This window comes from Phodopus roborovskii, unplaced genomic scaffold (assembly GCF_943737965.1).
Source record: "Phodopus roborovskii unplaced genomic scaffold, PHOROB, whole genome shotgun sequence".
NCBI lineage: Eukaryota > Metazoa > Chordata > Mammalia > Rodentia > Cricetidae > Phodopus > Phodopus roborovskii.
Window position 1 is genome coordinate 29,184,462 of NW_026125281.1, and position 27,814 is coordinate 29,212,275.

The window sequence follows — 27,814 nt, forward strand, 5'->3', positions numbered from 1 at the left end:
CTGGAAATAATCAGGCCATTGCACCAGTAGAGTTATTTGTAATGAATATTCAACACTAATATTCAAGTCTGGAACTATATAGTCACTCCTGTTTTACATGCATAACACCTTGGGATTAACATAGAAATAGGACTTAGGAATCAATATATTTATATTTTTAAACTATAATACGGCCTCAGCTTAATGGAGGAATAACTGTGTTATGCAGGATGGTGTCGGTTACATAACATTAAGGTGGTCAGTCTGATTTTTGACAGTCTCCAAAATCTGTGACCAGTGAGTGGTCCCGTGAGTCACTCCCTGAGTAGTTGGCTTTTGACAAGGGCTCAGTTGCCTCAGGGGTCTGAGTTCTTAAGATGATACACTTACGCAGTGAGAGCTGAATCTCTGCAAACCTTGCTTTTAAATTCTAACTGAAAGAGACATGCAAGTGCAGAACACAGAGAAGGTGTTAAAGTATTAGCTTTCTTACCAGCAATAGTGCATTTTAAAAATAATTCTGCCACGGTCAGTGTTCCCTCCAAATGAAGGCAGAGACAAAGATTTGTCTGTGCGCGCTTGTACCTCCACATAGCATCTTAATTTTGAGCAGTTATGCATTTATCTAAAGGAAATAAATCTGTGAATAAATGCATGTTTACCAAAATGGCTGTTTACAGTGCATTTAGTTCCAATATTTATAAAGTTGCCATTTCACAGAATAAATAGTTTGGAGTTCTATATAGTTTACTCATCAGTAACACCGGAGACAAAATGTGCAATATTTTTTATGTAGGTGGCCTAACACAATGTACTTAATTGAAGACTTCTGATTAATTTGTAATAGATAAGTTGTATAAAATTTTCATACTTTAAAGTGTTTTAGATCAAACTTCAAGTGAAATATTATTTTAAAAATAAAATTTTACTGAAAAATTATGCTGGCTATGATACATACATTTTTAGACATATAAATGAGAGCCAAAAGGATTTTGCCAGTTTTATTTAATGATTTGCATGCTTTTTATCATTAAATCTGTCATTTTTAAAACCAACAAAGTCCCAGCAATGGTGGTGCATACCTTTAATCTGGGAGGCAAAGGCATGTGGATCTCTGGGTTCAAAGCCAGCCTGGTCTACACAGCTAGTTCTAGGACAGGTTCCAGAGCTACAGAGAAACCCTGTCTTGAAAAACCATGACTGTCATGACTATACGGGGTTATACTTTTGTTATGATTGTATTTCTATCTGTTAGATTTTTGTGGAAAGCTTATTATTTCTTCTACATGTAAAAAGGAATTTAGAATAATGCTTGTGTAATTTAGGATGCCAATACTAAATCATACACAAAGCTAATTAGATGTAAGCTTTGGTTATGAAATCCTTTTTTAAAAAATGACTCTAAAAAATGAATACCTTCAGTTTTTGAGACATTCAGTCTGAATTGGTTAATAAGAGCTGTTTTTAAGAGATTTTCTTTTGAAAGTTTGGAGAGAGAGCACACAGGTTAAGAACACTTGCTACAGCCCTTACAGAGGACCCAAGTTTGCTTCCCAGCACCCATCCTAGGCAGTAAAATCTGCTGTAACCCCAGGCTAGAGTGGGTAAGACTTCTTCTGTATCCCACAACACACACACACACACACACACACACACACACACCCACACACACACCCACCCACCCACCCACCCACCCTGATTAGAGAGAGAGGTAATTGATTCTCTTCATTGCTGTTGTTAAGTTGCCTTGGCAGGTAAAGGTTCTTGCCACAAATCCTGGTGACCTGAGTTTAATCCTCAGACCCCAATGGTGGAAGGAGAGGACCAATTCTGAAAGCTGTTCTTTTCTCTTTTCAAACCTGCTTCAGATAATCTGCAAGTGAAATGTTGATTTTACTTTAGTAATAATATCTGTTTATTGAGAACCTTAAAAAGCCTGCTTATAAAATTTTCTCTCAGAGTTCAGAAAAGGTGACTACAAATAAGCGAAGGAACTAAAATCTGAGGGGGAAATGCATTGACTCACACAACAATTGCTCCTCTGCAACTTCTTCTGCTCTTTTTTGTTCTCCTTCCTTTTCTCTCTCTCTGTTTCTCCCCAGTTCTTGGGGGTACAGGTGTATATGTATGTTTGCAACAATAATTCTTTTTGCAATACAATTTGACCTTTGAGTTTCTCAGGGTCAGTAAGGTAAGATTTACACAGCAATAAACTAAAACTTTGAGAAGCTTTTAGCATCAGTTGCTTAGGGCTGTGGGTCAAGCAAAGGGTCTAAGTTTAACCTGCACAAGAAACAAAACCCTGGTACCTTCCAGTGTTCTGGCCTCAGTGGCTGCTGACCCTGTCCCCTACGGTGCGTGGGACACCCATCCTATGTAGGGAAACTGCGTAGGGACTCAGTTTCCCTTTTAAAGCAAGCACACCCCCTCCCTCTCTTTTGCTCTCTCCTGCTTTCAGCTGGCCACCAGCTACCCCTCCTCCCTTTCTCTCCTCTCCACCAATAAACTCCACATGGGCCCGCTGAGTCTCCTGTTTGTGTTTCATAGGTGATAACTGTAAAGAACAACAGGGAGCAGTAAATCTCTGAGCTAAAATCTTGAGTTAATAAAACAAGTTTGAGACTCTTTTATTGCAGGGTTAGTTTAGGTTATCACTTTTCTATTTGCCAGTCAGGTAAAACCAGGACATGCTTATTTTTCCTATTCATCTAGGCAGCTGTGAATCAACAACTTTGGGGATGTAGTAATTCTATGTCCTTGGGTATCTGGGGATGGCTTAGATGGAATTCACTCGCCTGGGTCTCTAAACACTGACCAAATGTCTGTCAGTAAGGATAATTGCAGGAAGGCGCATCTCTGCACTGACAGTGGAGAGGGGAACAAGGAAGTCAGGTGAAGACAGGTCTCACATGTAGCTAAGGAATGTAATCAGTTATTAGGACCTGTTAATGGAGAACAGGTTTTACACAAAGCTAAGGGAGTGTAACCAGTAAACTCCAAATGCATGGGAGAATTTGTTCCCAGTAAATGATAAGATAGTGTTAAACTTTGGGGAGAAAATCCCCCTTGTTGCAGAAAGGAATAAGCTACAGGAAGGATCTACAGCAAAAGGGAGAAAAAAAAATCCATTCACAAGACTATGACTAATACAACTTTTGTATTGGTTTCATCCATCAGGAGAATCCTTAATTCTTGAGTTACCTCATGATAAGATGACTGTGTAACTAATCTGTGATCTTGTGGCTTGTAGCAATTGTTAAACTAAAATAATGTTCAGTCACCATCCCACACTTGCTTTGTGCATGCCTGCACATACACAATAAATGGGGGGGGGGAGTTCTAAAAGATTCAACATTCTCTAGTGTAGGAATCACAGTGTTTTGTGTAATATGGGTAGGGTACCATTAAGGTAACGTAATTTGGAAAACTAGATTTGTTTCCAGTCACATGTGAGTATTGTGCATTTTTTCATTAATTTGTCTCGCTTTTGTTGACTGTCTTGTTGACTGCTTTTGCTTTTTCAAGACAGTCTTTCTCAGTTTCTCAGGCTGTCCTGGAATTCGCTTTGTAGTTCAAGCTGTCCTCAAACTCAAGAGATCCACTTGTCTCTGCCTCCAGAGCACTGGGATTAAAAGTGTGCATTACTAACTGCCCAGCTAAAATATTTTTAATGTGCTGAAATTTCTAAACTGAACTAAGTATAATGAATATGTACTCTCCATGTTAGGGTGCCCAGAGAGGCCTGAAGATGGTGTAAGAAGCCCTAGGTATGCAGTTACAGGTGGGTGTGAGTCACAATGTAGTTGCTGAAAACTGAACTTAGCCCCTCCTCAGCCATCCCTCCAGCTTCCATGTAAGTTCAGTTTTAAATAAAATTTGGCCGGATAGAGTTTCTCAGAGTTACCAAGTGATACTTTTTGAATAAAAACAAAAACCCATTCAGCTGAGTGGATGTCGTAGAAGATAATTCAAACTTGTATAGACATTGATGGGCATCTTTCATTTTTGATAGAAAAACTATAGAAAACATGAATGTGAAATAGGTGTTGAGTTGTCTAGAATATGTATAAGCTAGTTTACAGCTTGTTCATAAGTTAGACCAGAGTTACTCTGGGAAATTTTTGCAACTACATGTTGCATTATACTCAACATGATTTTATTTCTGATGAAGCACAAAAGTTTTTTGTTAATGTGCTGGAGTCAGGAAGCTCCTTGCCTCTTACTAGTATTTAAGGCGTATCACTGATTGCCTTTGAAGTGAAACTGGGAAGACTGAAACTGGTATACATTTAATGTAAGTACAATACATTTACAGTACTGGATCTGTCAGTCCAACAAAAGCGTAAGACTTATTTTTAATGTAGAACTTTTCCACCTTCATTTGGAAAAATGTCCATGTATTTCCAAACACAGGAACTCTGAATATGTTACAGCAGCTGAAAAGTCTGCAGCTCTTCTTAGGCTAATATTTTAGCTCAGGAGTTGTAAATGAGAGCTTAGTTAATCGCACTGATGAACATGTAGAAATGCCCTAAATGTTAGAAATTGACTACTTTATGGGGAAAGCCCCCCCCCCCCCGACTGCCTGGTTTAAAAACTGCTGTGATAAAACACTGACCAAAAGCGATTTGAGAAGAGGATCTCATCGAGGAAAGTTAGGGCAGGATCTATAAATGAAAGCGGCTTGCTTACTGTCTTGCTTATTGGGCTATCTGACAAAACCCAAGACCCTTGCCGGAGGGCTGGATCCTCCTCCCACATTAGTCAAGAAAATGCCCTGCTCACATGCCCACAGTCTACTCTAATGAAGGCGATTCATTCCCTGGTAACTCTAAAGTGTCAAGTTGACAAAAATAACTAGCGTGTCCAGTTATATACTGGACACTTATATACTGATCTGTGTCTAAACGGTGTTTTCTGCCACATGGAGTGGTAGGTATCCTGTACAGAATATTACTTAAGTTTCAGAAGATGTACATTAAGTTTGGACTTCTGTTTTCTGTGATACCTGAGTGCCTTAAAAGAGAAAGAGTTACGTTCTTGGAAGAAGTGCGTCCATACTTGTGATTTTAAGTATTAGACTCAGGGTCTTCCAAGAATACGCATGTCTCTGGGGAGATACCTGGTAAAAAAAATCCGCACACAGTGATACGTAAGTGAGATAAGTAAAAAAAGAAGATCTTTATGGCCTTTGTATACGAAACGGAGAGTCTATTGTCTCATCGAAGACGTAATTTGGCAGATGAGCTCTGATTACCAGTGGTCACAAAATTCGCACTGTATTGTAAATGCTACAGCCTGCAGTGCCTGGCGAGTGTGGCGCCGGAACCCTTGTGCTGGGGATGTGTTGTGAGGAGGGACCGGAAAGGGGCGGGATTCTGGTCGCGATGTGGAGCGGTGGAAGGCTGAGCTTTCGTGGGGTTCGTCTCTTAGAGACGCTTAGTTTGGGCTGTCCCCGGGCAGTAGCGGAGCCGCCTGGTGCAGCATCCTGGTCGGGTGAGTGTGGGTGTGGAGGTTTCCGCGCAGCCATCATCGCGGCGGGCACCTCTGCGCAGGCGCGGCGGGCAGCCCCGGCGCCGTGCGGTTTCCGCCACTGTCCTCAACCTCCAGTTCGCTGAAGCCGGGGCAAAGCAAAAACTAGGGATCCGGGCCTCGGGGAGCGTTTCCCGGGGGCTGCCGCCCTGTAGCCTTCGACCTTGGAGCTCCTGGGCCGGGAGCCCCCCTTCCGTAGACCAGGCTGGCCTTGAACTCACAGAGATCTGCCTGCCTCTACCTCCCCAGTGCTGGGATTAAAGGCGTGCACCACCTCTGCCCCGCAGCCGCATTTATGCTCGGGATAAATAACAATTCATCTGTTGGAAATAAGATTTTTAAAAAGTAACTAGTTGCATATGGTGCTATAGATTTTGAACTCCAAAGTAGTAAGCAGAAAATTAAATTCATCCTTTATATGAAAATGGCTACTATATGATAGAGTATTATGGATGGTAATTTTAATATAACAGTAATGGCAACACAGCTTACTTAAACCTACTTGTACTCACCTGAAAAAATTTATTAGGATAGTTTTACGAGATTAAGTTATAAGTCAGTATTAGTAATAAACTTGGAAATATAGCTGGGAGTACATATCCCAGCTTTAGCAGATTTTAGAGATAGGTGATCTTGTATCATTTTATCGTCTTTCATATGCTTTTATTTTCTAAACTTATTTTTTAAAGATTCTTTTATGTTATGAGTTTTGTGCTTGAATGTGTATCTATGTACCATGTGGGTATTCCGTGCTCTCAGATGTCAGAAGAAGGTGTAGAATCCCCTGGGACTGCTGTTACTGATGGTTATGAGCTGTCCTATCGATGATGGGAAAGGAAGCTAGGTCCTCTAGAAAAACACTTGGATCCATCTCTCCAGTCATGTATATGCATATATACTTTACTGTATGCCTTTTATAATTAAGAATTTTGTTTTGTTTTTCGAGACAGGGTTTCTCTGTGTAATATAATAGTGCTGATGATCCTGGAACTCTCTCTGTAGATCAGGCTGACCTTGATTTTGCTGAGATCTACTTGCCTCTGCCTCCCAAGTGCTGGGATTGCCTGCCCAGCCTATAATCAGAAATTTAAAAACAAACAAAAAACCAACAGCGTAATCTATATTTGGGATCAGAGAAAGTCTTGAATGAGGTGGAGAACAAGTGTGGTTAGAGGGCTGGAAGGGAGTACAGAAATGGGACAAATGTTTTAGGACATGATAAGCTTGTGAAAAGCCATGTGTACGGCCAGAAAGTGGCTATCCTAAAAGCTAGAAACGACAAGAGGAATAACAGGAGACAAAATGTTCGTTTATTTTAAACAGTTGGAACTCACCATGTAGATCAGGGTGGCCTTGAACTCAAGAGACTTGCCTGCTTCTGCCTCCCAGGTGCACACCCAGCTTTTAATGTGTTTGCCCTGTGTGTGAAAGTGTCTGTGAAGGCCAGAAGAGGGCAGCAGAGTCTCCAGAACAGGAGTTAGAGGTGGTTGTGAACTCCCCAATACAGATAGATACTAGAAGCTACTCTGGCACCCACATGGTTTTTCACATCTGTCTGAAACTCCAGTCCCAGGAGATTCAATGCCCTCTTCTGACCTCCATGGGCACTGCAATCATGGGGTGTACACAATATACACGAAGGCAAACACATAAAATTAAAACAAATCTTAACCAGTCAGAGGTCAGCCTGGGTCCCACAGCAAGTTCCAGGACTGGGATACTTCGTGAGATCCCCATCTCAGGACAACAGCAGCACAAACAAATTGCAACAACAATAAAATGTGAAGGGCTCAAGATAAGTATGTAGACCACAAAAAGACAAACGTGGTATGTAAGGGATCAAAGTATTTAAGATACTTTACCTCACCCATGATGAATTAAAGCTACATTAGTAAACCATTTTCACGAATTATCAAGGATAAAAACATTTTGTTAACATTGTGTGTGGTCAGTGTGAGTCGCCAGGCACAAGATACTCACATACATTGTCTGTCGGGTTATAAATTGATTCAATGTCTATGAATGGCAATTGTAAACTTGAAAATGTGCACACATTTGTCCTTTTAATTTTTGTTTGTTTGTTTGTTTCTACGAGACAGGGTTTCTCTGTGTAGCTTTTGGAGACTTTTCTGGAACTTACTCTGTAAACCAGACTGGCCTTGAACTATAGAGATCCACCTGCCTCTGCTTTCCAAGTGCTAGGTGGTTGGTGTATACTACCATCTCGTGGCTGAACTTTTTTTTTTTTTTTTTTCTGCCTAAAGAAACATAAAATTATCTATTTAATTCAATTCCATAGTTTGGTATTAGAAAAAAGAAATAACCTAAGTGCCCATTAATAAGGAGCTGCTTGAATAAATTAAAATGAAGCCATACAATGGATTACTGTCTAGTTCTTAATTACAGCAAAAAGGACCTCATTATACAACATTATGAAGTGGTCCTGCCAAAAAACTGGTAGAGTTTTAAAAAAAAAAAAAAAAAAAAGCTGCAAACGGATAAAAATGTTATGTACAATGACGGAATGACACATTAAAATAATTGCATATGTATAAAAGGTTTCTGGAAGCTTGCAAGCAGGTCTGGCAGCACTGGTTGTCTGCAAGAAGAGAAACTGGATGGTGACAGTTAGAATTGGAGAGATACCCTGTAGTGGACTTTGTGGTTAAAAAGGAAACTATTTTAAGTAATTAAATTGCAAAAAACCCCAACAAAACAAAACCTTACAAATATCTGCTGATGATATCTAGGCTGCTTCCATTCCCTGTCTATCGTGAATAGTTCAGTTACAAATGTGGACGTGAAAGTATTCTGGGCATTGACTTTAGTAGATACCACAGATAGTGTGGCTGGGTCTAACCATGGCTCTGCTTTCCTTTGAGTAACCTCCACAGTCAATGCACCAGTTTCTTTGTGTTTCCCTGAGAGCTGATGCTGTTGAATACTTTTTCAAGCTTTATTGGCCGTTTGTATTTTTGTGACACCCTCCCCCAATTCATCTATTGTGTGTGTTTGAGGCCAGAGGATAACAGCCAGGAGTTTGTTTTCTCTACCATGTGAGCCCTGGGGGTTGAACTCAGGAATACAAGTTTAATGGGAAGCATCTTTAGCCAATGCTGGTTTTTTGCTGTTGTTGTTTGTTTTTGTTTTGTTTTGTTTGTTTGTTTCCTGTTCATTGCCTTGTTCATGATTGGATGGTTTGGGGGGAAGGGTGATTATGTATCTTGGAAATTAATCCCTTATTTGTATATACTTTTTTTGTAAAATCTTTTTTCCCATTGTGTAGGCTGCCTCTCCACACTAGTATGTATTTCCTTTGTTGTCAGAAACTCTTAATTTCTCATAACCCCGCTTGTCAGTTTTTGATTTTTTCTGTGAGACTGAATTTCTGTACAGAAAAATCTTTCCTCTGCATTGTGTTATTTTCCCCTTGTTTTCTTTTTAGCACTTCAGAGTTTCATGTCTTAAATTGAGGACTTTGCTCCACTTTGAACTGACTTGTTCAGGGAAAGAAATATGAAGCATGTTTCACTCTGCATGTGAAAGTCCATACTTTCCAGCTTTTGATGAGAGATTGGCTTTTCTCCAGAGTATGTTTTTGTCAGTGTAGTCAACAATTAGGCAGCTATACCAGTGTAGTTTATTTCTGAGTCCTCTATGAGACTCCATTGGTCTACAGGCCTGGTTTTTGTTGTTTTGGGGATTTGTGTGTGTGCTGTGTATGCCAGCACCATGCTCTTTGTGCTATTGTGCCTTTGGACTATAATGAGATTAGCTATTGTAGTGCCGCCAGCATTGTTCTTCCTGCTAAGGGTTGCTTTCATTTACTTGAGGACTTTTGTGCTTTTACATAAATTTTAGGATTGTTTTCTGTAGTTCTGTGGAGAATCTCACATTTTGATGGCGATGGCATTGAACCTGTTGATTGCTTTCAGTAGTACAGCCATTTCCACAATATTAATTTGGTCTGGCCATGAGCACAGCAGGTCTTTCCGCTTAGTGCCTGTTTTGGGTTCTTTCGTTCTTTCTTTCTTTCTTTCTTTCCTGGTAGTATTTTGTAAAAGGACCTTGCGGACACATCCCCCATGGAGGGATACTTCCTTAACCTGGTTTCTTAGTGTTGTAACCTGGTTTCTTAGTGTTGTAAAGTTTTCACTGGAGAGATCTTCTCAGGAGCAGTCTTTGCGGGGCTGCAGTCGGAGCCAGCCGAGCAGCCCCAAGTCAGTACCTGAGTGTAGATGAGGGAAAGGCTATAGATAATAAAGAGAGACAGAATAAAGGTCAGGAGGGCAGATCAGTCATTACTGAAATGCCACGAGTTTATTTTTCATCACTCTTATATTCCTTAACCAAAAAGGGGAACACAGTATCATGTATATGGAACAAACAGACTTTTCTTCCTCATTTATTCTAAGGGTTCAGTAACCACACCTTAGCTCCAACTTCTTGTTCTCTACCTTGAGGTCAGGAGTAGCCACACCTCAGATTCAGGTCTGTTGTCTTTTAGACTAAGATGGGCAAAACATCCTTCTGTAGCCACACCTTTGACCTTTAGGTCTTGTGACTTGCTGACGGCTTTGAACGCTCTGTCCTTGTGCCAAGATGGAGTGCAGCCACCTTTATGGGCACCCACATATTCCTAGGTTTGTTTTAAGCATTAGGGAATGGGACCCCATCCCATTTCTCAACAAGTTTATTACTGATATATAGAAAAGTCACTTTTTTGTTTGTTTTAGTTTCAAGAGACAGGGTTTCTCTGTAGCTTTGGAGCATGCCCTGGACATGACTCTGTGTAGACCAGGCTGGCCTCAAACTCACAGAGATTGGCCTTTTTCTGCCTCCCAAATGCTGGGATTAAAGGCATGACACACACACCACCACCACAACCCCCCCACCCCCTCCACTCCCACCCACCCCCTACACACACACACACACACACACACACACACACACATCCGACTCCATGGGCAAGTCACTGACTTTCAAGACTTTAGGCAATAGCTTCATGAATGGATGAAATGCTTACTGTGAAAACATAAGGCCCTAAGTTGGGAAAAAAGAAAGATGGTGACATGTGCCTGTAATCTGCACACTGGGAAGGAGAAACGACAGAGTTGTTGGGGGTCACTGATCAGCCAGTCTAGCCAGTTGGTGAGCTACAGGTCAGTAAGAAACCGAGTCAAAAGAAGTAAGATAGAGAGCAATCGCAGAAGGCACCAACATTGACCTCTAGTGTCCATACATGCATGCACGTACGGACATGCACACCCACTCACATGAATACACTACACATACACACAAGGGAAAAAATATAAATAAAAGCTACTACTTTCTCTATGTTAATTTGTTCATTTAGCTAAGGGCTTTCTGGTATGATCTCTACGGTCTTTTAAGTGCAGAATCACACAGCCTGTAAATAGTGATAATCTGACCTCTTCCTGTTTTGTTTGTTTCTCTATTCTTCCTCTCATTCTGAGACCTTGAATCAGCAAGAGTATAGAAAATGTTCAATCTTATCTCACTTCAGATTTTAGAGGCAATCTGTTTCCCCCCCTCCCCCAGATTTAGTATAATGTTGCTAAAGCTTTGTAGTATACAGCCTTTGTTCTGTTAAAATATTTCTTCTGGGCTTTTAGAAGATGGTATGTTGTTGAACTTTGTTGAAGACCTTTCATAGATTGAGATGACTGTGTGTTGTTTTCTGCCCTTAAGTGTATTTTTGTGCTGAATTACATGTACTCATATGCATATTTTGAGCCAAGCTTGTATCTCTAGACTAAAATCAACTTGCACATACCATGTTATCTTCTCAATGTGTTTTTAAATTCCACTTGCAAGATTTTTGTTGAGCATTTTTGCATCTGTGTTATTCAGGAAATTGGTCTGTGGATTTCTTTGTTGGTTTGTCCTTATTCAGTTTGGGGATGAGGTTAATGCTGGCATTATGGGATAAGTTGGGAGTGTTCTTACTATTTCTATGGTAGAATTTAGCAGTGAATCCCTCTTTTCTTTGTTGGGAGCTTTCTCTTGCTTCATTCTCAACAATTGTGAGGGGTCTGTTTATGTTGTTTATATCTTTCTTATTTAAGTTTGGTAATTTATATGTGTTTAGGAATGGGTTTTCCAGTCCTTTGGAATGTTTTCAAGGAGCTCCCTAATGGTACTTGGTACTTTTTGGTACTTTGTATTCTGTTGGCTTATGTAGATGCTCTCTCTGTCTTTTTTTTTTGTTTGTTTGTTTGTTTTGTTTTGTTTTTTTTTGAGACAGGATTTCTTCATGTTTTGTTTTTTTGAGACAGGATTTCTTCATGTAACAGCCCTGGTTGTCCTGGAATTTGCTTTGTAGACCAGGCTCAACTTGAACTCACAGAGATCCACCTGCCTCTGATTTCTGAGTGCTTTTAACACTTTTTTTGGGGGGTGGGGGGTTAGTTTGGCTAATGATTGGTTGGTCTTCTTTACTTCCAACTGTTGTTTAAGTGTTTAGAATTAAGCCCTGAGGTCCTGTGCTTTCCAGGCAAGAAATCTACCACTGAGCTACATCCTCAGCCCCATGAAGAGCCAGCTCTATGATTGATCTATGTCTTGCTCCTTTAGTATTCATTTCATTGATGTCTGCCTTCAACTTATTATTTCTTACAGTTTGTAATATTGTTTCTTTACTTTGCGTTTTGAAAGTGGATTCTTTGTATTTCTAATTTGTGAGTGCATATATGGAGGTATGTGCACATGGGTGTGGGTACCTGCAGAGGCCAAAGAATTTGGAGCCCCTGGAGCTAGAGTTACAGGTAATTCTGAGCAGCTTGGCATGAATGCAGGTGTGTTCCCAATCAATGCTTTGTGTTTTTAATATCTTGTCTATAATATATTGTGGAGAGGTTTTTCTCTGGTCACATTTAGGGTTCTAGGTCTCCTATTATTCTTTGGCTTTCTATTTCTTTCTCTAGATTTGGGGAGTTTTCTGTTCTGATTTCAATGACTGGATATTCTGTCTTTGCTGTTTATCTCAACTTGTTCTTCTATCCCAGGGATTCTCAGATTTGTTCTTTTGATTGTATCTCATTTTTGTTGTTTCTTTATTGATATTCAAATGCAGTATTTTGTCATCCTTGGCCTCCATTCCTGATACTCTACTTGATTCTATGGATGATGCTTTCTATTGTATTATCGATCTACCTATTTATTGAGGTTACTTTACAGCCTTTCTATTTATTTTACGTTTTTCAAGCTGTGGTTTTATTTTGTTTTTACTGATTTTTTTTCTTCTATGTTGCTGACTTTTTCATTCACATCTCTGACTTCCTTATCCATTTTTGTAGAGGAAAAATTAGTAGACTCATTCATTGTATCTAGGGTAAACATTAGGATGAAATAGTTGTTTCCTAGAAGTGCTTTGGCCTAGAAGGAATCATTGTGGAAAACAGCTGTTGTTTTCTGTTATCCATAGCGTTTTTTCCTGAAAGAGCTTCACAGCCTTTGCATGGCAGTTCTGGCACACCTAGAATAATGTCATGCATTATTGGGTACTACAACCAAGACTAAAGTTGCAGGGTTATGATGTCTCCCTTCACAAAGATATAGATTAGATCGGGGGGGGGGGGGGGGGGGGCTTTGGTATGAGGAACTTGTTTTATCCAAAATATGTTTGTGTAAAAATTAATAAATCTTCCTGTGTACAGCTGTTTGAGGTTCAGCGCCTTGAAACTATTCCTGCTGTAAGACCCTCAGAATGAGGAGTCTTCCAGGTTCGGTCGATACCCCAAGAACTCAATGTCCAGTCCAGTTGCTGCAAAACGCAAGAGGCTTTAATGAACAGGAAACGTTTGCGCAAACGGGCTCCTCCAGCGCGCAGGCTAGGGAGAAGCCCCCTCCCCTGGGCCCAGGTGTTTTTAAAGGCAAACCCACAAGCGTAGGGAGGGGGTGGGACCCTCTGTCCATTGAGTACATTAGGGTCAGCAGACCTTAGGGCCTCAGGTGTGCTAATTAATCTTGTCTGGGCAAACCAGAGTTACAGCTATCTCTTGACCCTATTTACCACCTGTTGACTCACAGGAAAGGAGGGGCAGTGTGAATTCTTCTTATCTCAGGGCCTTGTGAGAGGAAGCTAGCAAATTCCAAGGAACAGATATTGGTTTCTAGGTTAGTCCATCATTAACATTACTTTTTAGGTCTTTCACTGCTGCCACAGAGCCTGAATTACATCCTAGAGTGGCCCACTTTCCTTGATTGTCCATCGAAACACAACACCATACACACATGTAAAACTGATTACAGCCCACTAATATGTCACCAGTAGATGCAGCATTAAAAGCGGAAAACTACTGTAGAATGTGCTGAGGAGGATAGGTGTCAAAACTGTAAATGAAAGGTAGGAGATGGGGAAGTGATGGAAAAGGGAAAAGAGCGGTTAAATGGACAGAAGGAGAAAGCGAATGTTGATTGGTAGGGGGTGAAAAAAAAAGCAAGAGAATAGGAAAATGAAGAAACAGTTTGAATGACGTAAACAAAGTCAGAATTAGATAAATGTCAAGGGAATAGATAAAAAAAAAACATTTTTAAAGAGCCACCTGGGAAGATGGCTCATCAGTCAGTAACACACCTGGTGCTCAGGCAGGAGAACCAGGGTAGAGAACCTAGAACCCAGTAAAAGCCCATTGCAGATGCTTACCAGTCTCCTGCAGTGCTGCAGCACAGCACAGATGGGTGGCTCTCTGGAGCTCACTGCCTAGCCAAGTAAATGAGCTGCAGGTTTAATGAAAGATATGTCAACCACTGGCCTCCACATGCATACATATGTACCCAACCATAAAGTTCATAGACACATACATACTGCGCACACACACACCATGCAGGGATACATACACACAAAATTTAAAAAAAAAAAAAAACAGTATTATGTAACAGTTTCTTCTGAATTGAAACACATTCCTTGCAGGAAGAGGGGAGAGTGTTAAGATTCTGGAGGTAAACAAATCTCACAAGTTGGGAAAGCTGAAAGGAGTAAGATTCACGAAGTCCCCAAAGTTATAGAAGCAATAAACAGACGCAGAGAGGAGAGACTGACCCACTCGGCTGCTTGTGGAAACTGCTTGTGGAAACGGTGGAGAGCCCAAGGGTTCTGGGCCCATGAGTTCTTACTCATGCTGGGTGGGCTTTGTGGTGATATAGCTACCTTTCAGTGGCTCTGGCTCCAGTATCAGCCCTCACCCATATCCCTACAACTTGTACTAATGAATTATTTGCCGGTTGGACTTTGGTTTGTGGTTGCCTTTGCCTCTGGAGTAGTGGGATTAAAGGTATGTGCCAACCTCTGGGAAAGACTTGTAAGCAAGCAATAAAAGCCTGTCACAGTCTTTGTTTTATAGCAGCCTAAGCATAGATGGGATCAGTCTGAGTGCCGTAGAGGCAGAGAAACCAAATAAGAGAACCATCCATCCTTTTCTGTAGACAGATGCTGTATAACTGGAAGCAATAGAAGAGTCAGTTCCTGGTGGACAGGCCTATTACAAGCCATTAGGAACACTTGGTTATTCCCTTCTAAGACTGCATGAAGTTCAGGAAATGGAATCCAGTGTAGGAAGGACATGCATTACTGGGGACTGAGAATAAGAGCTCTTCAGGCCAGTCAGAGCCCTGTCTACAAGAAAGTTAAGGAAGTCAATTCAGTAGGGGCTTCAGTGGCTTTGCTGAGTCCTATGGTAGGATAGGCTTTGGCAGCCTTGAGAGATCTAGACTGGCATCTAAATCATGTTGATAAAATGCTGAAGCATTCAGGAGGGGACAAAAGGATGGGAAAGCTGTGGGTCCTGTCCTAGTTAGATGAAGGTGAGCATTGAGTCCTGGGTCCAGCTGGAGTTCCTAGGGGAAGAGGATGAAAAGCCAAATGCTATGCTTGTGAGTGCTTGCAAAGATTGGCACTTACAAAAACAGATGGAAGACAGGCATGTGCCCACTGTATCCCTTGCTAGGGAGGAAGGAGATGTCCTAGAGTTGCCTGAATGAGGGCTGTATTAGGGAACAGGGGCCTTTTGTAGAGTTAACAGTTTTGTTGGGCTGTTATTCATGTGCAAAAAAGAAAAAAAAAAAAAGCTGGACTTTGGGGGAATGCCTTTGGTCTCTCCCCTATGTGGGCTGAGTAGACATTTGTTTATGTCTCCACAAGAAAAGTCTCACACATCAGAAGGTAAAGTCAAAACATTACCAAGTATAGAGAAGGGAAAAACTGAAACAAAGGATAAGAAAAATGGCTGCCCCTAATTGGAGGGGGGAAAGCATAAATAAAACTAGATGAATCGAAGGGAAATGACATACACATCGAGAATAAAAAGAAGAGGGCTGGAATGATGGCTCGGTGATTAAGAGCACTTGCTGATCGTTCAGAGGATCTAGATTTGGGTCCTAGCACCGCATGGTTTCTCACAACCATCTGGAACTCTAGATCTCTGTGGATACCAGACAAATGTGGTCCGCATACATCCATCTAGGCATACATAAAATAACTAAATAGGTAGATAAATAGATTGTAGTTCTAATTTTCTTTGGGTTACCAACTAGCTTCCAAATAAAGACACACAGACTTTTAATTATGGATGCTCAGCTTTAGCTCAGGCTTGTTCTTTAAGTTAATTTAACCTGTTTCTCTTAATCTATGTTTTGCCTTGGGGCTTTTTTTCACCTTTCTTTCATTCTGCGCATCTTACTTTCCTCAGTGTCTGGCTGGCTGGCTCCTGGCATCTTCCTGGTGTCTCTTTTTCTCTCCCTCCCCAACCTACTCACTCTCCTTGCCTGGAAGTCCTGCCTATACCTTCTCCCTCCTCACTATTGGCCATTCAGCTTTTCATTCGTCCAGTCAGGTGCCTTAGGCGGCAACACATCTTTACATAATTAAACAGATACAACACATCTTTGCATAGTTAAACAAATATTACACAACAATAGATGGATAAGATTAATAAATAAATTAATAAATAGAACAAGAAGATGATGAAGGGCTAGTAAGATGTCTCTTGATACCAGGCCTAACAACCCGAGTTAGGTCCCTGGAACTCACCTGATATAAAGAGAACCAACTCCCAAAAGTGGGGATGGGACACACACACACACACACACACACACACAGAGAGAGAGAGAGAGAGAGAGAGAGAGAGAGGGAGAGAGAGAGAGGGAGGGAGGGAGGACAGGGGAAAGGACATTTCTTTTGGTTCCTTAAAATTTGGAGGCTCCTAGCCCAGTGCATAAAGAGGGAGAGCCAGTTGCACTTTGGGGCTCTTGTATTTGGGTTATGCTATTGCTGAATGGCATGTAAATGCCCAGTGTCTTCCAGAGTAATTTTCACTACAGCTTTTTGCTTCTTTGGGTGCCAGAAGCCTCAGCTTGCCACAATTAGCTTTGCGTTCTGTGGCCAGGGCAGCTGTCATACCCTCCAGAACCTCCCCAGATGACACAATGTAGGGCAGCTGTTTTAGCTTGTGGGCATCTCCCAAGTGTGTTGGGAAGTGACCACAACACTGGAGTGAGTAAAAGCAAAGAACCTGTTACCCTACCTGCAAGGTCTAAGTGTTAAGCATCCTGCTGGAGGGATGTCAGTATGGGTATGGTGTACGCCTCTGGAACTTCAGAATGTATGGACTTCAGCAGTGAGGGACACAGACATATCGTCAATAGTCTATCTACCCACTGACTCAGTGTCAGAACTGTCAATCTCCAGGGAAATAGTGGGTAAAATCTGGCTCTGACCACCAAGAGTGGAGCTAGCTTGCCTTACTACTCATTCCCATCCTGAAAGAGCCCCTTGCCCTCTTGACCCTTTGGCTCGTGTAACATAAAAAGTAAAAGACCCAGAGACTGACATTGGGGTTCAAGCTTCAAGCTGAATATCAGACAAGCAAAACAGCCAGCCACTAGCTTCTTACCTCTAGCTCAGGCTGAATGGGCTGATCCTGTCTCCATGAGCTCTCACCAAGTCTCAGACTGCTGCCTCTCCTCAATGTGGCTGGAGAATGAATGCTCCATTTGAAGACTGAAGACCCTGCTTCTATCTTTTATACCCTTCTAGTGATGGGCTCAAAGGTGTGAGCTCTAATTCTCTTTTTGACTGATTCACTCTTGAGTAGATCTGGGTGACCTTGAACTCACAGAGATCGGTCTACCTCTTAATCCTGAGTCCTAGGATTAAAGGTGTGTACCACCACCTCCTAGCTTCTGGCTGCTGGGATTTAAGGTGTGTGCCTGGATTCTATGGCTTGTGGCTGACTTTGCTTTCTGAATCTTCAGGCAAGCTTTAATAAATCATAAATAATCTGTCACTACAGGCTCACCTGACCCTCCTTCTTATAGTTTTTCTGGGCCATCCTTCATCCACGAGCTGTGACTGGTTAACCTGGCAGTGGCTATGGCTCCTGGCTCCTGGGGTGGGTCTGTCTTTACCAATAGTTTTTCTCAAGATGACATCTGGCTGCTATTCCCTGAGCAATACAGGATGACAAAACAGGGTTTGTCTTTGGTGCTGCTGAACTGTGTCTCAGAGGAGACATTGTGAAAGGGGTAAACTAAACTCAAAGGCTGCTCTTCTAACAATTTACACTGGGGAAAAATTGTAAGCAATAAAGGGACCAGACCCGCACTCAGCCCCCTGCGTCAGCAGCCATGACAGGCCACAGAAAAGACATGTAGGCCTCTGACTCAGCACATGACACAAACTCCAGATCCCCTGGCCTCCTGGAGTCCAGGACCAAAACTGAACTCAAAGAAACCAGACACTCCCTGCCCCCGGCCTCCTAGATGCTTGGTTCCTGGGAACTGTTTGGTCACTAAAGAAACTCCGGGGGAGACCAAAGCCTCCCCTGGGGTCTCTAGGACACAGTTCTGAAAATCATTGGTATCTGTGAACAACAGGCCACCTGCAAGTAACAAGACAAAGTCATAGAAGCCACAGAATGTTCCCTGTCAGCACTGGCCAATGAGAATAATTGGTACACAGGTATTTCATACCAAAATATGACTTTGAGAACTTCCCCTGATTATTCCCCAAATGTCAACCAATCAGAACCCAACTCATACCCACTAATGTAATCCTGTGATTTTTCCTTTAAAAACCTGGCAGTAAGCAGGGAACTCACTTCCTCTGGTGGTCCCTGTCATGGTTGGATGAACAGTAAACCTTACACATTTGCATCAGTGGGTCTGTCTCCCTGGTGGTCTCTGGGGATCTTCACGACTTGGTACAGTTGTCTCACCAAAGCTTGTAGTTGGGTTTGAAGCTGTTGACCTGAGGGTGGGGCTTCTGGCTCTGGTCTGATTCACACTTTGGAAGCAGCTGGAACATGGCTGGGTCTGTGTTCAGCTTGCTTCTCTGTGGCAGGTTTCTTTATTTCTGTTTTCTAGTTTCTTTTTGCCTCCTTCATGAGTTTCCAAAGCATTTCCACTATTTCTTTTTGAAATAAAGCCTCTTTTCCCCTTATCTGACTTTCTCCATCAGTTCTCATAGAAGTAGCCTCTAGCCTGCTGTCTCATCCAAAACTCCCATTGCTCTGTTTTTCCATAACTACAATTTTGTCATTTCAAAAGTGTTACCTACATAGTAGGAGTTGGAGAGATAGCTCAGTGGTTAACAGTGCTCACTGCTCTTCCAGAGGACCCCTGGTCATTTCAAAACACCCATCTAGCTGTTCATAAAACCCACATGGTTGATCATAACTTTCTGTAACCCTAGTTCCCAGGGACCTTATACCCATTTTTGGTCTCTGCAGGCACCAGGCACTGACACAGTGCACATACATACATACATACATACATACATGTAAAACACCCACACAAGTTTTAAAAAATTTAAATTTAATCCTAGTTTTCAGGAGGCAAAGGCAGGTAGATCTTTATGATTTTGGGGCTAGTCTGGTACACATAGTAAGTTTTAGGCTAGCCAGGGCACACAGTGAGACCCTGTCTCAAAAACAAACAGGCTGGGTGTTAGTGGCACATGCTTTTAAATCCCAGCACTCGGGAGGCAGAGGCAGGTGGATCTCTGAGAGTTCAAGGCCAGCCTGGTCTACAGAGCGAGTTCCAGGACAGGTTCCAAAGCTACACAGAGAAACCCTGTCTTGAAAAAACAAAATTTTAAGTATTACATAAGGTGTTATACATTATGCTTCTTTTGGTATGGAGGGGCTTTTGCTTAAATATAAGATTCCCCTGAGGGCTGGAGACATGGCTTAGCAGTTATGAGCATGGTAGATCTTGCCAAGGACCCAAATTCATTCCCTAGCACCTACATGGTAGCTCACAATCCCTGAACTCCAATTCCAGCGTATCTGATGCCCTCTTCTGGCCTCTGTATACACCACACACACACAGAGTACACTTACATGCAGGTACAACTCTCATATATGTAAGGTAAAAGTAAATAAATACTAAAAAATAAATTTAAGATTCCTAGGGATTTTCTACACAGATAGTAAGAGCAGTTAAATTTCCTTCTTTCCTTCCTGTATAAACTTTGCTTTCTTGCTTTATAGCTAAGATTTTGTTCCTGATGTGGTTAGCACCTTACTCTTTTATCATCTAAGTCATATGTGAACTATAAGATTTTATAGATGCTTTGTATAAGAAGTTCCCTTTCATTCTTATTTGTTGAGTTTTCATAATAGATGAATTGGATTTTGTAAATTGCTTCATCTGTCTCAGCCAGTATGGTCCTGCTATATTATTTTTCCATTGATTGCTCGATTTTATTTGCTAGCATTTGTGGATATTGCTCTCCAGGCAAATTAGTCTGTAATCTTCTTTGGTTTTTAGAGTAATTCTAGCTTTGTAAAATGAGTCGGGATGTATCCTGCATTGTTGTCTTGCTTTATTGAATATTTATGTTTATATGGTTTTTCAAGACAGCTTTGGCTGTCCTAGAACTCACTCTGTAGACCAGGCTGGCCTCAAACTCAGAGATTTGACTGCATCTGCCTTCCAAATGGCTTTCAAGATTTTCTTACTTAAGTTTTTTCATAGAATATGTTTTGATCATACTCCCTTCCCCCAACTACTCCTAGATCTTCCCCAATTCCTAATTTCATATTCTTTCTCTACCTCAAATAGATAAATAAATAATAAGAATCAAAACAAGCATGAACCTCATTAAGACAAGAAAAAAACAACAAAACAAACAAGATAGGGCTACTGTGTAGCACAGACTGACTTCCACTTCTAATCTTCCTCTCCAAGTGCTGGATTGCAAGTGGATTCTGGCGATGTTCACTGTCCACCACTGTTATGTTTTATTAAAGAGACTGGGTAGTATTATTTGATATTTCTTCTTCCAGGGGCTCTGTTTAAATGTAAGATGACTCAGTGGTTAAGAGCACTTGCCACCCTTGAAGAGATTTTCTAGTGGAACTATTTGAGCCTGGACTTTTTTTTTTTTTTTTCCTGTTTTTTGAGACAGGGTTTTTCTGTATTGTTTTGGAACCTGTCCTGGAACTTCCTCTGTAGACAAGGCTGGCTTCGAACTCACAGAAGTCCGCCTGCCTATGCCTCCCAAGTGCTGGGATCAAAGGCATGCACCACCAACACCTGTTGTTGATCATTTTAATTTTTAGATGGAAGTAAGACCTTTTATTTTATGTTTTTAATTAAACCCCAAATTAAGAAACTCATTTGTTTATCAGTTGCAGTACACCATAAGAATGTCATATAAAAATTCTTCAACTATGTTCATAGCAGGAATTACATGCTTTTCTCTGTATACTAAACTTTGTTTTCAGCTAATTCAGGGAATCAGCTCACTAGGAATCTACAGATTAAGTCATGGGAATTGAGTGAACACAGGACCATGCAGTTTAGATCCTACAGCATGACTTTTTCCTGTCTGACCAGACTAAAAACTTACAGGTGAGTTTATTTATTATCCTGGTAGAGATTTGCATAAACTGTGTAATGGTAGTTTAGTTTTGGTTGTGTTTAATAAACTTTGCTGGTGTGAAAGCTCATCAGTTTAATTAAAGTAGCATTTGTTCATTTAAATATCATTTAAATATTCTTAAATAATATGTTGTAATAATTTTTAGGTTTACAAAACGTCAAGTTCACTGAAAAGTTGTAAGAAAAATACAGTATATAGCCACGTATGCTATTTATTCAATTTCAGAGACAATTTTTACTTTTAATAGAAGAGTAGACACATCTCTCCCCAGTTCGCCAGCCCACTTCCACCCTGGAGAGTGCCTTTTTCTTTCTTATTAACTCCTATTCCTATCACTAAAAGCAAAAGAGAGAAGGCCGTATTAAGGACATGGAGATGTTTTACTTTTCTGTAATCCCATCATGATAGAACAAAAATATAAACTGCTAAGGTGGAGAAGCCCATAATGCTAGAAAATATTAAGTCAAAAGGCATGTGTTTAGATTTTACAAATTAGTGTCCAATCTTGAGAAATACCTCCTAATGCTAGTTAAACTGAGTCTACTTCCTAAGTGCACACCCTTGCATTTTGTTGAGTGAGAGTCTTTGCGATTGAGTATAGGTGAAACTCTTCTTAGTTAACAGAGCAACTGTTACTGATGGTTTGACTAAATCATGCCCAAGGGAACCCATTGTCTTAAGATATTAGAGGAAAATGATGGCTTGTATTTACATTTTAAAAGTCACGTGTGTGTGTGTGTGTGTGTGTGTGTGTGTGTGTGTGTGTGTATAGGGAGGTGTCATCCGTGCCTTGACACCATTATGGATGTCAGAGAACAGAGAACAGCTTTTGGGAGTCATTTCTCTTCTTCAACCATGTGGGTCCCAAGGACCAAATGCAGATTGTCAGGCTTAGAAGCAAGCACCTTTACACAAAGCCATCTCACTGGCATGTGGTACTTGAATTTAAATAATAAAAAAAGAGTAATTTCTACAGAATGTGCTCTCTAATGGATCTAAGAAAAACAATAAAGAATTGGGTGGCATTATTTTTTCCAAGTTAACAACCTAATTATCTTTGGCCAAGCAGAACTTTGGAGTATTTTTCAATACTGTACTGACATGCAATTCAATGATGTGTCTAATTTTTGTTTTGCTTCCTCTTCTCTTGTGATTAAAAGAGCTAGGACAAATTACAATCTTTTTCTGATGTCTTTTCTTCAAATATCTATTTGACAATTATCTCTTGAGAAACTGCTTCGTTCTAGGAACTGTTCTATTCCCTAGGAATAAAATGATATGGCACCGTCCATGCCTTCCTTTCACAGTAGGCTCTGGTGATTAACATTCATGATCAGATGATTATACAACTCCATGAAGAATGCAAAGCGACAAAGGAATTAAGATGGGGGAATGTGACCCACAGTTGAGCATCAAGGAAGATTTTATAAATGCTCTCCTATTTAAATTAAGATTTGAGGGATGAGCTGGGCATTGGTAGTACATGCCTTTAATCCCAGCACTCGGGAGGCAGAGCAGATGGATCTCTGTGAGTTTGAGGTCAGCCTGGTCTACAGAGCTAGTTCCAGGACAGGCTCCAAAGCAATACAGAGAAACCCTGTCTCAAACAAACAAACAAACAAACAAACACAAAACAAAACAAAAAGATTTGAGGGATGAGAGACTAAAATGCTTGGCAGAGGAAAGGGAGGGCTGTAGGAAAAGTGGTCCAGACAGAAGACCATACATACACAAGGTGTGTGAGGGAGGAGCAAGACCAGCCAATCAAAAGCTACGTGGCTAGTGGTGAAGATGAAGAGAAAATGGGTCTTGAGAGGAAGGAAGCCGGGCTCCATAATTCTGAGCTTTCTTTCAGGGTTTTAATCTTTTCCCTAACAGCACTGGAAGCCTTGCATTTTATGGGAGAAATAAATTAACTAGATTTTTATTTCAGAATAATCTCTGTAGTTCATTATGGAAAACAAATTAGGAGGTGGTGATGTATGGAGCCATCAGACGATAAAAGACTCAGACTTCAATGATAGAGGCGGAAAGTGGAGGAAAGGAGGCGGATACTAGAATCATTTGTGTTCAAGTTGGGGCCCAACCACTTACTTGACTCTCCGAACTTTTTTTTTTTCTCAACCATAAAATAAGGATAACAGTACATTTGTAAAAACCCCAAAAAACAAAAAAAAACATGTTCTTAGTTCCTGGCATTTAGTAAGTACTCAATAAGTGATAGCTATTATTGTTATTATTATTGTATTAGCTGTGACCTAGAAGGGCAGGCTTTGCCCTCAAAAGCTTGTGAACGTATATGAGCATGTGGTTGTGATCTTAAAGTATCAAAATATATACTTAGAATCTATATATACTTAGAATCTAATAAATTAGGATATCTTTCTATACGGCATATTCTGTTTAACATATTCTTTAGAACGACAATATTGCCTTGTTCTTTGTTTCATCCCTTAGGCCCCCTTGGGAACGCTTATACAGTACTTCACAAACAACAGTTGACAGCAAGGAGATGAAAACCTTCCTGGCCCTGGCTCACAAGTGGTGGGATGAGCAAGGGACATTTGCGCCTCTACATTCTATGAATGACCTGAGGGTGCCATTCATTAGGTAATACTCCACAGACTCCTTTTAAGTCTTTAAAAGTGCACAATTCACTTTTTTGCATTTATTTCCCTTTTGCTTTACTTACCTCAAAATTTCCTGTCTTAGATTTGGTTTGGAAATTAGGGATATTCCTCATTAGGACTCACCATTTAAAATCATTATCTCTGGGGGGGGGGTAGAGAGATGGCTCAGCAGTTAAGAATGGTCATGCTGCTCACAGAGGACCAGTGGTGAGGGGTGTCTGTCACCCACACCAGGCTGCTCATAACCAGTCCAGTTCCAGGGAAGCCGACATCCTCACTGGCTGGGCTCATCACATTCCCAGACACATTCACATAATTAAAAAGATATCTCTTAAATCATTAACTTATAGAAACAATACTAAAACCCAGGTTGCTTTCCCAACTTAATTATAAACTTTGTTGGCCCTATTAGGTTAGTGAGAATTCAGTCCTAATGAAAGGGAACTAAAGAGCTATATCATCAGGTCATTTTCTAGCTACTGATCTGCAGTGGCCTTGGTAACCTTTAGACGATTCTGATAAAGGCAACCTTGTGGAGACAGATTGGTTCAACGAGAATGTTTGAGAGCTTATACCCATGGGGCTGTAGTGCCAGACTGTGAAAGCTACTTGGATAAACAACATGTGGACATGTGTTTCAGTGGGAGATAAAGAAAGGCAAGAGTGCAGAGGGCTTGCATTGATGCAGTTTGCAGCTCAGCAGCTCTTCTGGGCGGTTCCAGCATCACTATGTTGGGAACTTAGCAAACTACTGTGGCATCTTTATGCATCACATAAAAGGTCATCTCATGTTGGGGTTGCATGTTTGGATTTTGTTTTCATCATAACAGAAAGCCATCAGAAGGAAACAGTATGGCCTGAGAATTATAGCAGAGTTGTTTTATTGACTGGATTATTTTAAGAGTTTAGTTACTTTTACTAGCAATGTTAGATACCCTAAGATGATATATATTTTCTCTTGAGAAACTGCTTTGTTCTAGGAACTGTTCTAATCCCTAGGAATAAAATGATATGGCACCGTCCATGCCTTCCTTTCACAGTAGGTGATTAACAGACATGATCAGAAGATTATACAACCCCATGATATGGTGTGTGTATGTGTATGCATATAGATAATGCTTATTTTAGTATAATTAATGTATATGTTCAATTTAAAGCTTAATTTACAATACTATAGTACATAGGAGTATCAGGTTATGTAGGTACATGTGCACATATGCTGTGCATATGGTAAAGTATTACAATGATTATATTAAAGCAGTCAGTGCTGTTATCCCTGAGCTATCTCCCCAGTCCTCCAGCTGCTTTTTAAGTCTGTAAAATAACACATGAAGTTGGCCTAAGTACGTCTGACAACATAGCCAACAGAGGCTGTAAATTTTCATTCCGTATTTTTGAGACAGTTTTATTGAAAAGGTATTTGAATAAAATTATGTTCATTTGTACTAGATTAGTTTGAGATTTTTCTTTAGAGTGTTACTAGAGCAATAATAGATTAATGTTGGATTATATCAGAACTTTACATATTGAAAATGTACAAATTAAGTAGGTCATTTAATTCTGAAATAAATAAATAAAAGGTATGTTTGTAAAAACTTCAATGATTCATTTCAAATTGGAATTCCAGACTGGGACTGGTGGCAGTACTCCTTTGATCTCAAAATCCAGGAGACTGAGGAAGGAAGATTGGAGACTCAAGCATGGCTGAGCCTTGTAATGAGCCCCTGTCTCCAAGTTGTACAGCTAAATGAGCAAGCTAAATTAAATGAAGGTTAATATTTCCTTGAAGATTATATGTATTAAAACCTTTCGTTGATAAAGGTAGCCATCCATTTTTATATGTTTTGGATTTTGTTTTTAAAGAGACAATCTTTTGAAGACAAGTGCTAGTCACTATCCGGGAAGGCCTTTGTGTGGGATGAAGATTATGGACGTTGGCTGTGGTGGTGGCCTATTGACTGAAGTAAGTGCTGGCCGTGTGTTCTCCATTCTTCATGGACATGAGAACTGCTGGGGGTGCCTAGTAGTGTTAGTGAAAGTAGCTAAAGCCTTAAAATCATTCCAACAGCAACTAAGTAGATCATATCAGTATGTTTAAAAACATGATCCATTTCAAATGATGTCCAATTCATCCAACAGCTCAGGAGTTTTATACATGCATTTAATGTGTTTTGATCAAAATTTTGTTATTTTTAACTGGGTAAAAAATTGAGAAGTGGCTTTCTGCTTCATTTGTCCTTTTAACAAATATATTGTTTATTTTTAAGTGAATAGTACTAATATTAACATTATCATAAGTTATATTATTATCAGTTCTATTTTCAAAATTGAAAAAAAAAAAGAATTTTCAGAAAACTACTGGAGCTTTTTGGGTTTTATTTTGATGAATGGGGCATGGGTCATTCAAAGCTTTGATCTCTTCTAACCCAAGAAATTAGGCAATTTGTCTGAGATTAAATACAGGTTTAGTCTCGCCTTTCACACATCTCAAAGAAAGCAGACAAGAGTCTTACAACTTGTGGGAATAAGTCCTTTTAGGTGCTCTAGGGTGCTTAGATTTGTGGTTACTGTCCCTGGGAGGAATATTTATGTTTTATATTCCTCATCAGCATTGGGACCTTTTGCATCATAATTTAATCTTTGATGGATATTGACCTTGGTAGTTTTTGTATTTATATATGCTATCTTTTGAAACATGGAATAGCAGTTTTGAATTACTAAAGAATTAAATTAATTTTTAAAAATTTTATGTATTTATACTGTATTGACATCATTTCTCTCTCCTCCTTCTCCTCCCTCCACCCCTTACTCATGTCTTCCATGTCAAATCTATGACCTCTTTAAAATTAATTATTATTGTTATATGTAGGTATTAGAATAAATATATGAACACAACCTGCTGATCCTGTTGATTCTGTTTAGTGTTACTCACATATGTATATTTTTAGGGATGACCACTTGGTATTGGATAGCCATTTTGGACAAATTTTTATTGCTAACATGTGTTCTGCTTTTTTCTTGAACATAACTGTTTTCATGCCATTAGCCTCTAGGACGATTGGGGGCTTCCGTTGTTGGAATCGATCCTGTGGCTGAAAACATTAAGATAGCACAGCACCATAAGTCATTTGATCCAGTCCTGGATAAGAGGATAGAGTACAAAGCATGTGCCCTGGAGGAGATTGTCAATGAGACTGCACAAGTGTTTGATGCTGTTGTGGCTTCTGAAGTCGTAGAACATGTGATCGACCTTGAAATGTTCATACAGTGCTGCTATCAAGTATTAAAAGTAAGGAAGACAAAATTTTCCTTCCTCCCTCCCTTCCTCCCTCTCTCCTTCCCTCCCTTCCTCTTCCCTTCTTCCCTCCCTCCCTTCCTTCCTTCCTTTATTCCTAAGGCAACATTTCTCTATATAGCCCTGGCTGTCCAGGAACATACTCAGTAGACCAGATTAGCCTTGAACTCAGAGATCTGTCTGCCTCTGTCTTCTGGGTGCTGGAATTAAAGGTATGCACCACCACTGCCTGACTCAATTTTCTTGTAGATGTTGAGGCTTTCTTTGGGTGTCCCTTTTTATGGTCAGTTTGGAGACAGTTCCATGAGGAACTGAGGAGAGGGTATATTCTTTTGTGTTTGGGTGAAATGTTGTGTAGATATCTATTAGGTCCGTTTGGTTTATAATGTCAGTTAACTACAACATTCCTCTGTTTAGTTTTTGTCTGGATGATCTGTCCATTGGTGAGAGTGTGGTATTGAAGTCTCCCAT

The 27,814-nt window shown here is 40.4% G+C and overlaps 1 protein-coding gene across 1 annotated transcript in view; it reads left to right on the top strand.

The window, feature by feature from the left end:
• Positions 1–5,360: 5,360 nt before the first annotated feature.
• The window catches only part of Coq3 (coenzyme Q3, methyltransferase), a 28,985-nt gene continuing 6,531 nt past the window's right edge, over positions 5,361–27,814 (top strand). The window contains exons 1-5 of the mRNA XM_051198546.1: positions 5,361–5,475; positions 21,261–21,387; positions 23,876–24,028; positions 25,912–26,011; positions 27,095–27,337. Of these exons, the coding sequence (XP_051054503.1) occupies positions 5,367–5,475; positions 21,261–21,387; positions 23,876–24,028; positions 25,912–26,011; positions 27,095–27,337 (732 nt within the window). The 5' untranslated portion in view covers positions 5,361–5,366. The remainder of the gene's footprint in view (positions 5,476–21,260; positions 21,388–23,875; positions 24,029–25,911; positions 26,012–27,094; positions 27,338–27,814) is intronic.